This window comes from Cupressus sempervirens, chromosome 8, assembly GCF_028749045.1.
Source record: "Cupressus sempervirens isolate cs-2001-9-10 chromosome 8, ASM2874904v1, whole genome shotgun sequence".
In the NCBI taxonomy this organism is placed as follows: domain Eukaryota; kingdom Viridiplantae; phylum Streptophyta; class Pinopsida; order Cupressales; family Cupressaceae; genus Cupressus; species Cupressus sempervirens.
The window spans coordinates 338659451-338671581 of NC_143125.1; the positions used below are offsets into that span (position 1 = coordinate 338659451).

At 34.6% G+C, this 12131-nt stretch overlaps 1 protein-coding gene across 1 annotated transcript in view; it reads right to left on the reverse strand.

The window, feature by feature from the left end:
* Positions 1–12131, reverse strand: part of LOC149542729 (kinesin-like protein KIN-14B) — a 219735-nt gene that overhangs the window by 51928 nt on the left and 155676 nt on the right. The window contains exons 17-19 of the mRNA XM_089797609.1: positions 8297–8488; positions 7954–8169; positions 7185–7535 (exon numbers count right to left, since the gene is read on the reverse strand). Of these exons, the coding sequence (XP_089653735.1) occupies positions 7185–7535; positions 7954–8169; positions 8297–8488 (759 nt within the window). The remainder of the gene's footprint in view (positions 1–7184; positions 7536–7953; positions 8170–8296; positions 8489–12131) is intronic.

The following is a 12131-nucleotide window of genomic DNA, read 5'->3' on the forward strand; positions in this document are numbered from 1 at the left end:
ATTTGATTTCAGAAATCAAATAGGATCTATGCAGAACTTTTGATATGACATATCTCAGAATGCTTCATTATTGTTTGGGTATTAAGGTTTAGCAGACTGACAACAGTATTTTTTTGTCTCAGTTCAAGTATGCCAGAAATTTGCTTGACAGGTTTCGAATGCAGGATTTCAAACCTACCTCCACTCCTATGGAGACTGGTCTGAAATTGTCTGCACAATCTGATTCTCCTCCTATAGATGAAACACTCTTCAGGCAACTAGTAGGTAGTCTCGTCTACTTTACTACTACTAGCCCTGATCTCAGTTTTGCAGTCAGCTACATCTCACAGTTCATGACGAACCCCAAGACTAATCATTGGATTATAGCAAAACGTGTGTTGCACTATGTACATGGTACTTCAGATTATGGTCTTCTTTACATAAGGAGTGCTACTCCTCAGCTTAGTGGATTCACCGATTTCGATTGGGCCGGCTCAGTTGATTACAAGAAATCTACTTTCTGGCTATGTGTTCAGTATACAATAGGCACGGGCACTCTCCTCTACAGAAGCAAAATATAGAGGAGTTGTTAAGGCAGCTTGTGAAGCCGTTTGGCTCCGTCAGATGCTTGCAGATTTGCATATTCCTCAAGAAAGTCCAACTTCTTTGTTTTCAGACAATCAGGGAGTACTCAAACTTGCCAAGAACCCAGTGTTTCATGAACGAACCAAGCACATAGAGCTTCATTGCCATTACATCCGATAGTTAGTAGAAGATGAATCTATTCAGTTACTCTATGTCCCTACCTCAGAGCAACCAGCAGATATTTTCACAAAACCCCTTGGTCCTGACAAGTTTATTAAATTTAGGGGATCTATTGGTGTGGTAAATAGATTGAGCATTAGAGAGGGTATTAGAATAATGTTTATGTTTCTTTTTAATGCTCACTATTTTATCTTATTGTATCTCTATAAATATTAAAATGTTTCTAATATTTAAGTGTAGTCTAGAATAGAACATTTCTATTCTATTCGACTCTCCTCTTTGTATATATAGATCATTTGATCTCTGATTAATAAGTCAAGTATTCTGCCATTTATGTTTGTAACAAAAGATTGATGTTTACTTGATCATATCTGACTCTCATGCCAATAGTGCCTTTTAGATATCTCAAGATGTATTTAGCTGCATGTAGATGTATCTTCTTCAGTGCACACATAAATTGGTTTAAGGTGTTAGTTGCATAACATATGTCGGGACGAGTATTCACTAAGTACATTAAGGATCCAATAATTTGCCTATAGTAAGTAGGATCCTTAGATTCAGATTTGATCATATCATCCTTCAACTTGTGTAGATTGACTTCCATAGCAATAGTAGTTGGTTTACATTCCATCATCCCAAATTTTGTTAAAATATCAACAGTATATTTTCCCTAATTCAGAAAAATGTAGTTACCTTTTTGCCAAACTTCCAGTGCTAGGAAGTAGTGTAGAAGACCTAAATCCTTCATATCAAACTCTGTTGTTGGTTCTTGTTTGCACTTTTTTATGAGATGTTCTTCACCTGTTATCAACAAATTATCAACATATAACACAAGAATAATCACATCATTACCATCTATCTTGAAGTATAAGTTAGGATCAGCTTCATTTTTAGAGTAACCTAACTTTGTTAGATAGTTGTCTATACTTTCATACCACGCTTTGGGAGCCTATTTGAGACCATATAGTGCTTTCTTTCACTAAAATACGTGACATTTACTGTCATGAGTGTAGAACCCTTTTGGTTGCTCAATATAAACTTCTTCAATTTTACCATTTAGAAATGTTGTTTTAACATCCATTTGATGAACTTTCCATCCTTTGAATGTTGTGATAGTCAAGATAGTTCTTACTGAAGTGTATCTAGCAACTAGAGCAAATGTTTCTTCATCATTGATACCTTCTTACTGTGAGAAACCTTGTGCTACAAATCTGGCTTTGTACTTTTCAATGCTACCATCAGGTGCATGCTTAATTTTGAACAACCACTTAGAAGAAACAAATGATTTGTTTTTTAGGTCTGGGTACAACATCCCATACATCATTTTTTAGTATGGAATTATATTCTTCAATTATTACTTCTTTCCAAGGTTGGTTTGATAGTGCTTCTTTAACATTTGAAGGTTATGTTTTTATAAGTTCAGTTAATAATGCTACATAGCATGACTAGTTTCTTGTTATTTTACTTTCTCGAATTACTTCGTTAGGTTCAACATGATTCTCTTCTATCATTTTCCTAGCCCAAAGTGGCCTCTTTTTATTGTTAACATTTTCAAAATCTTCATGATTTGATGTCGTGGTAGAAGATGGTTCAATATCATTCTCCATCTCAATTTTTGTTGTGTGATCTTCATCTATTTCAGGAACAAGTTCTGTAAATGATTCATCATTGTTTTTAGAAATATTGAAGGCAATATCTTATTCAAATTTCACATCTCTACTAATCTCAATTGTTCTTTGACCCAGAACAAAAACTCTGTAGCCTTTGGTTGTTTCACTGTATCCAATGAGTATCCCCTTCTTTCCAGATGGTTCTAGTTTTGTTCTTTTCTCTTTAGGAATATGAATATAAACAGGTCACCCAAATATTCTTAGGTGACTTGGATCTGGTTTAATACCCGTAAATACTTCTTCAAGAGTGGTGTTCTGTAATACTGGGTGTGGACATCTGTTTTGAATGTAGACTACAGTGTTAGATGCTTCAGCCCAGAAGGATGTATGAAGGTTTTAATCGCGCATCATTGCTCTGGCTAATTCAACAATTGATCTATTTTTACGTTCTACAACTCCATTCTATTGAGGATTATATGATGCAAAAAACTCCCTCTTAATCCCAACAATAATGCAAAAGTTTTTGAAAAATTCGAAGATGTATTCACCTTTATTGTCTGACCTTAGTATTTTTATTTTCTGACCTAACTGGTTTTCAACTAGAGTTTTCAATTCCTTGAATTTTGATAAATACTTCAGCTGATTCCTTTTGTTTTAGGAAGTCGATCCAAGTTCTTCTAGAATAGTCATCAATAAAAATTAAATAAAAGAGACACCCATTTAGTGAAGGTACAGAGATAGGACCACAAAGGTCAATGTGAATAAGTTCAAGAATAGATTGTGCTTTGTGAACACTTTTAGGAAATAATTGCTTTGTGTTTTTGTCTAGGGCACATCCTTTGGAGATGCTTGAGTGATCGTTTTTGAGACTAGGTAATCCTTTTACAATTTTTCCTATAGATGATAATGCACGATAGTGAAGATGACCTAGCCTCCTATGCCAAATTTTAATGGAATTTGAGATTTCATGACTTAGTGCTAAGTTTTGATTATTACAAAGTAAATATAGACTTCTGTCTCTAAATCCAATAGAAATAGCTTTCTTGCTATTAGAGTTCTTTGGCCAAGATAGAACTTTGTCCTCTTGAAAAGTAACTCTGAATCTTTGATCAGCAAGACCAAAAATAAAGACCAAATTCCTTTTTATACCAAGTACATATAAAACATTTTTGAGTTGGAGAGTAATTCTTAAATTTAGGTGAATTGAGCAGGAGCCAATACCTTTGATAGGATGAATAGAATTATCTCCAATGGTGACTTCTTCTGAGGAGTATTCTGAGAAGTTTTCAAATTTGTCTCTAAAACCTGTTATATGCCGAGATGCTCCACTGTCTATAATCCAAGTGTTCTTGTTTGAGTTTAATTCACTTAAAAGAGCTAAATAAAATGCATAGATTTCTTTTTCCTCTTTCTCTACTTTCTCTTATTTGATTTCTGCTAGGGCTGCTTAAATTCTCTTCCGTTCAGGGTAGAAGTTATGAGAGTGACCAATTTTATCACATTTGAAACATCTTACTTTGGACCAATCACATTTCTTATATGTTTTGTCAAATTCCTTCTTATTATGTTTGAATTTCCTTTTCTTGTTTGAATTTGCATGAAGAGCTTGAATGTCTCCCTCTCAATTTATACTTAGTCCTCTTGAGACTAATCTTGATTCTTCTTGTGTGCATTCATTTTTTAGTAATTCAAATTTAGGAAGCTCAAGTCGAGAGCTTGGACCTCGAATAAATGTTTTCCAAGATAGAGGAAGTCCTCTTAATGCTATCATGCTAATTCTTTCTCATCAACTCAATTTTCCATTGTTGCCAGTTGATCTTTTAATTCAGAAATTCTTAGAAAATAGGATGTAATTGATTCCCCATTATTCATCTTTGTGTGTAGTAGATCTTGTTTTAGGGTTAGCAGTCTACTAGTATTGTTGATTTCAAATGTGTCTCTGACAGTAGAGAACATCTCAAATGCAGTCTTAAGATTTGGATATAGACGGAAGAATATGATCTTTCATGGAGTCTATTATAATTTTCATTGCCTTGTTATTATGTCTTTTCCATGTCGTCTTATCTGGATCATTTTCAGGCATGGATTTGTTTTTTCTATGTACTCCTCTAATTCCATTTTTCTTAATATTATCATGACTCGAATTTCCCATGATGGAAAATTTGATGCTCCCTCAAGTCTATCCTCTCCTTACATGATTCACCATTTTGATTTAAGGATATAATTTAAATTTTATAAATCTGAAATTTTAAATTTAATTATGAATAATAGAGTTTCCTATCAGAATGGCTCTGATACCATGTTAAGTTTAAGGATCACTGACAGAGTAAAACTATTATATCAAAATGTAACAATTGTAATTATCCTTACTTGATATCCTTGTACTATAGAAGGAATGATCCAAACCTGTGTCTTTGTATTTCAGATAATGCAATCTTCAGATCCGACTGTTGTCCTGTAATCTTCAGAATTATTCACCAGTGGAGTATCAACGATTTAGTTGCTATAATCTGCAGAGAGGAGAAGTAGATCACTGGGACTTGTATGCCTTAGATTGATATAGTTCCCAGCAATCTCTTGGCACATATATATAAACATGAGAAGTCACATCTCCGTAGAGACATGACTCTATGTGACCAAAGGTCATGTAGGGTCATGCCTCTACGTAGGCATGACTAACTAATCATAAACATAACCAAACACTGCCTAATTAAATCCATGGCAGTCGGCAGCAATCATAATAAGTTAATTAGTAAAGCCCCGATAATCTCCAATGCATAAGCCCGATATGAATGAAGTCCATTTTGTGAATATCTGAAAACATATGTATATATTTTTCACTAATGAATGTACAGAATTCATTAAATCATAATTGCAGGTATACAATATTACTTCAACTGATGCTATACATCAACACTCTTGCCGTTTTATCTATTATTTGAATTGGTTTCTAAAATAATTGTGATCATTTTACCAATGCACGAGTTCGTTATGTTATCTGTCCTTCCTTCAAATATAATCACTTCTCCTTATAAAGCCAATATCTCCACTTCAAGAAATACATATGTTACCCCGAATTTCCGGGACAGGGACGGCAGGGGACAGCAGGACCGGTACAGCAAAAAAAAAAAATGCCGGTTTTGGGAATAGGGGGGGTGGGGGGCACGGCAAGATAAATATAGGGAGATTTTAATATATATGCATGTCATTCATATGAAACTAAGCACAAAGCATGTCATTTAAACATTATAGACCCTTAATATACACCACTTGAATGCCATCTAGGAAATAATAACGGATTCAATACTCAATATGCATTAAAATTTAACTCTAGTCTATAATGCATACATAAAACAGTTTCAATTGTCAATATGCATATCAATATGTGAACGAAACTTATAAAATATGAGTTTAGCAGTGAACGATATCATAGAAATCTGAAAATGTAAATATGCCCGAAGGCTAGAGGGCTGCCATAAAGTTCCATCATCATGTTCAAGTAAATGGCCAATTAGATGGCAACACAATTAGGTTACAACATTATTATTTTATTTTCTTTGTGCTTTTATGTTGGGGATGACCTGTCGTCCCCCATTTTTTCCTGTGACGTACCCCCGTTTCTGAGATGTCTCCTGCATTTTTTTGGATTTTGGGGATGTGGGGGGGGGCATCCCATACCTCTCCCTCTGTCCCAGGGATGTCCCCGTTCCAGAAACTCTAAGTTTTTAGGCAGGGACGCATCCCAAGGTAACGTAGAGAAATACAGATGCATCGATGATATTTGGCTATGGATTAGAAATAAGCTCCATGCTTGTCTCTATAAATGTGTGCTGATAGAAAGGAAAGAAAGAAAATAAAGGTCCCAACTTAAAAGATTATGATCCTATCTGAATCCAAAGAATTTAAATGAATATTGCTTCCTTGTGAATCTCATCTGCTGTCATTAAATATCATGCTTTCCATTATGAAGTCGTATCAAATGAAATTCATTATTATCTTCAGAAACCATGATAAAAATGATCATTCATTTGTTAATTAAATCATGTGTTTCTTTATATGAGCACTGCTTTTTGCATTGAGCTACTGCTTCTAATACTCAGGTGCGATATTACTTATTGATTACTGGATCTATACACCCTCTAGTTAAAGAAGACATTATCATTTATACAACAAGAGTGTTTGCTAGATTGGATGGGGACATCACAATTTCCTTTTTATTATAGATTCTAGAATTAGGTGATTTTACTCTCAAATGTTGAAATTCTTCACCACTCTGCTTCATATGGTGTATCTTCTGTAATTCTTATGCTTGTAACCTAACAGATGGACTCATTCAGAACCAACAGACTTGATAATTTTCTGATTTTTAAAATGTGTCTTAAAGTTGATGAACAACATTCTCAACGCTTTCCGTTGAACGAAAATTATAAATAGAGCAAAGATCAACTACTCTTGTCTCATATGATCTATCATTATATATATATATATATATATATATCTTCCACAAAAATATGAATGATGAACTAGACAGCTAAAAATTATAAATAGAGCAAAGATCAACTACTCTTGTCTCATATGATCTATCATTATATATATATATATATCTTCCACAAAATATGAATGATGAACTAGACAGCTAAGAATCAGCTTGCCAGCTTAAGAATTATACTAAGGAAAAATCTAAAATTTAATGGCATTTATCGGGGAATATGAGATTTAGGATAATACAAATGCTACACAGAAAAACAGACTTTATCAAAACCAGTGGTGATTCATGAAAAGATGGCAACATAATCCTAAGTTCTACTTATAGATAGGAACTGGTACTACCTTTAAATGCTGTAATTGAGATGTGTAAACCCGCTTAGTGTAATCTGACAGAAGTTGACCTAAAGAGTCAGTACTTGGATGCTGAGGAGTCCCAAGTCCAGCCATCCACCCATCCATAATAGCAGTTGAGAGAAGCTCCAACTGCCCAGCAACTCCCCCAACACCATCACCACCAGTTACAGAAAGGAAGTCGAAATTCTCTGCAAGCCAGGATCGAATCTGACGTTGAAGCTCACCAGCAGGAGTATGGACAAAAAGGGCAGCAAGGGATTTATTTCCTGTTGCAAAATTTCGACCTTCTTCAGTTACTTCTCTAAGCTTCCCTCCTGTTACATGCTGCTGCCATGTTTCCTATAAAAAGCATTAAACATAGGGTCAATACAAAGACATAAATGACTAAAACAGTAAAACCAACATAACACCAAACAGACTGGAATAAGAGCACAATGAGATCTTTCTTCACCCATTGCAAGATAGAGCAAGAGAAATTATGTCAGCTAATGAATATGTTTGGAAATGGAAACCACTTATATAACACGTAGATAAGTTTTGATTTTCAGAATACTCTCTTCTTTAGAAGTATATTACATTGCTGATTGGAAAGCACCTTTTATTTGTGACACAAGTGGCCATCATTACAAGATACTTGCACTCAAACACAACAGCTTGCAGCAATGTCTTATTTCTATGTTTCAAATTCAAATTATTGAATGGAAAGTAAAATAAACTTAATGAGAACCTAAAAATTGACTAACATTATTTTTCTTACCTGGTCAATACCTCTGAGCTTCAAGACAATTGATGAAAATTTTGACTTCTTTTCCTGCTTGATATTTACTTTAAAAGTTCGTACATGATCATCAATGAATTCAGAACTTGAATTGTGATAATAACGACCAGGAGATCTGCCTGGACTACTGCCCCTACTTGAATTCCTGCTACGCCCCATACTAGCTTTTTCTAAGAAACGTTCTACTGGAGGCACCTAAAATGAGTGTTCAACAGTAAGTATTCCTAGCTAATGAGTGTCAGTTCACTTGAATGAAGAGAAGTCATAGATAACAAGAAAGAAATATCATTTTTTATCAACAGATATTTGATGAGCACACTACCTTGATTGTCTGTAGTTCTGGTGACCTTGACAGTAAGGAACGTATATACAAAATCCGCACCCGAGACACAAGCATGGTATCCATCACTCTTCTCGGCTCCATCTTGCTAATAAAAGCAAAAACAGCATCCCGAATTTCTGCAAGCATTTCATGTTCCCTTGCAGCACCTGCTTTGATGACTGCAGCTAAAACCTGCACCATTAATAATTCCCCGCTTAGCAACCAAATGATGAAGTTGGAAATAGAGGAAAGCAGAAGAAAATGACTAGGAAAGCATACTTATTATTAAGAAACGGTCTGAATGCCATCATCTTGCAAAGTTTATTCCAACATCAAGGAAAATTAAGCTATAACTATTGCACAAGAAAATCCTATCACCACTATAAATTCATTTATTCACTAATACAGATGCCATTAAAAAGCTTAAGCCTTCACATAAGAACATCAGATTCATTATCAGGAATAAAATGTGATGATGTAACAAACAACTGCAACCTCAGATGTGTCAAAATAAAATTTAAGTTCACCTTCACAAAGGCTACAAGATTAAGCACAGGAGATTTGTGATTTCCCCAATCCAAACAAGCAAACAGTTATGTTAAGAGGAAGTCCCTTGTATTATTTTCAAAAATGATAATAGCTTCCAAGAGAATACCACAAAGGAAAAATAGTTATTGATTGGCATACATATAAACTATTCATTTATTGCAGGCTGGCAACTATCTTCTATATTGGTATAATAATATAAGTTACAGAAAAACTTATGTGTTGCTAAAAACAGAGGAGCAATACTAAGCATGGATATTGTGAATAGAGATTTAAGAATGGATTATAATACAACACATTGTGGGAATTATTCTATCATCAATACCTTCATTTATTAGTGAATATATTACTCACTGCATAAAACTTGATATAAAAAAGGGTTGATAATTCCTCATTTATATTATTCGATAGTCATCGTGGAAGCTAAAGTACATGGTCAATGCATTCGTTAGAAGGGCAAATCAACCATGTACACAATAATATTGAAGACATTTGCACCATGTGGTAAGATGGGAATAATCATCCCAATCAGTTATTGATTCATTCTGGGCATATTACCTGATATCAGTTCAATATGATGAATTAAGAGTCACTGCTCCTGTCTTAACACATGGGAAATGTCATGTCAGAGGAATTGCACCCATTATAAAGAAATGTCTCTCTTTGTTTAAAAACAAAGAGATATAAGATGCCAAAGAAATTTGAGGAATAAGACCTGTGAAGATTTTATTTCTCACATGAAACTATGTGGTCCGTTTGAGCCACAAACTTATAAATCAAGGATGCGTGGTTTTATAGAAATTATCAAGCAGAGAAGGCATCTCAATATCTTTGCGGAAGAAAAGTAATCATATTTGAAACGGTGATCAAGAACTAAAGTTCAGCTATTGCACCAAGCCATTCTTTGGATCAGAAAGTGAAACATTGCATTTACAAGTTTGAGGAAGATCAGAAACAGCAGTAGTGGTTTCCATCGCAGATTGCTATATTAGTGATCAGAATTCTAATCCTTTCAGTCCATGTAAAGAACAAAACACATATCAGTATAATATATAGCACATCTGTGAGATCCCCTGTTGAATATAGCTTTAATATTTCTGAACTTCTTGATTCTGGTGTATTGACAATTTGACAGACTTATAATTTAAACTAAACCTGTTTGTTTTTTATGAGTTATGGATCAGATTTGATAGCTTTATTGATTTCTCAGAATCATGTGATAACACTAAGGATCTAGTCACCTACATTAAGACAAGTAGTTTGCATACTATTAAATTTTCTAATTGTGTTCAGCACTCTTCACCATAACATTTTAAAGAACAGCTGTATGACATTAGAAGAGTGTCCGAATCAAATAACAAGTTTCATATTTGCTCCAATGACTACTGCAGATATGCCCTCCTGCACAGTTTTGACAAATTGACAGCACTTATGAACAATAATTTGAATAGTTTCATCATATGTCCATCTTAGTACATGATCCTACCATCTATTTTACAAACAAACCCATTCATTTGAACATGTCTACAACAAAGGCTACTCAGAAAATGAAGAGAATAATATAATCTGAACACACACTTTGCATACAATAAACACCAATTCATTACCAGACTGCAAACTATTGCCAATGCAGATTCCAAAGGCTTATTCCATAAAATTCATCGCTTATATCAACTCATTATGCAACACCGGCTTCAAACAAAACTTTGTAAATGGGCCCAGTATTCCACTTAGAATGTGCAGCTAATAAAAAAGGCTTCATTGGTTCAACTGATAATTTTATTTGATTTTACATCATGCTGCTCCTGTGAATTTACAAATGACTCCAATTATTTAACCCAACTAAGCTTTTATGAAGTTCTTTCACCGAATTTGGAAGCCACACCAGATTGTCGGACGACAGCAAGCATATATGACATGAACCAGAACCTTGGATACCAATGTGCAGGTCTGAAGCCTAGAGGCAAAGTCAGAGGCAAGTAGATGCTGATTCCAGCACGGATGCGTCCGGATGCTGACCGGAAGCCACTCCTGGCCAGCCAGATGCCACTCTAGCTGGCCAGGAGTGGCTTCCGGCCGGCATTCAGATGCATCCAGGAGCCTCCACCAGCTTCCGCTGGAACAAACACTTATAAAAGCACTTTTTCAATTTGTTTGCCACTTAAGATACCTTAAAGCACATGGAAAAAGCAATTCTTCACCTAATTTTTGCTTCTAAACCCTAAAACGGCCCTAAAAGAGGCCATTCAACCACTCTTTGCCACATTATTTTTTCAAGTTTTTCCTTCTTTCTTTGAAAAAAAGAAATAAAGCAACAAGTTTAGTTATCTATATTAGTAGTTTTCTATCATTTTTTTGCACTTGCATGCATGATGTTCATGGTTTTTGTCTAATTTAAATTTATATAATTTCTTATTATAGGCATATAAAGAAATTATATCGTACTATGGAAAAATGCACATGCATGCAAAATGCAAGGACATGCAAATACATGAAACCTTAGAAAATCAGAGACTTTTGCCCAAACCAAGAAATCGTGCAATCAAAGCCCTCAACCAAACTTGTGATTTTCAGAAACAATCTTCAAAGGCAAGCAATGAATTTCATAATATACCTCTAACGGTTTTTATTTCAAAATATCGAGAAACAAATTTCTGGAAAATATCCCAGATCAAACAAGGCTTGAAAATTTCTTAAAAAATCCACCAAATGTTGTGGAATCCCAGTGAGCCATTCTAATACCATATTATGGTAACTTGATGTTGTTGTAGTTGTTGTATCAAACAAAGGAGATGAAAGCTCCCTCCCTATATACATTTACAAAGACGATGTTTCTAAAAGAAACAACTGTGAATAAAAGACGGAAATAAAAACTACCTGATAAACAAAAGACGAAGCAAGATGACCTTTAAAGAGAAACATTACAAAATTCTAATCGCAGATTGTGCGAGTTTTGGATCTTTCTAGGCTAATGCTCAAGTTAACATTTTTGATGGCTTCTTAAGCCAGTGTCTATGGAAAAGGTTGGTTGTTGGATTGATATTTATGGCTGCATGTTCTCTGTTTGAGGGTTTCCTATTGGGTTTTTCTACTTTACGATCCTTAAAATGGTTGAGATTGTTATGGAGATTGATGAAATTTGATTTATGACAACATTGTTTTCAAATTGTCTAGCTTGGACTTTTTCTTTCATCTCCTCATCTAGAGAGTTCTTCTGGGGAAAGTTTGATGGTTTCACTAGCAAGGGGTGGTTGTTTTCCCTATTCGGCTTGATAGAAGAAGAGTGGCT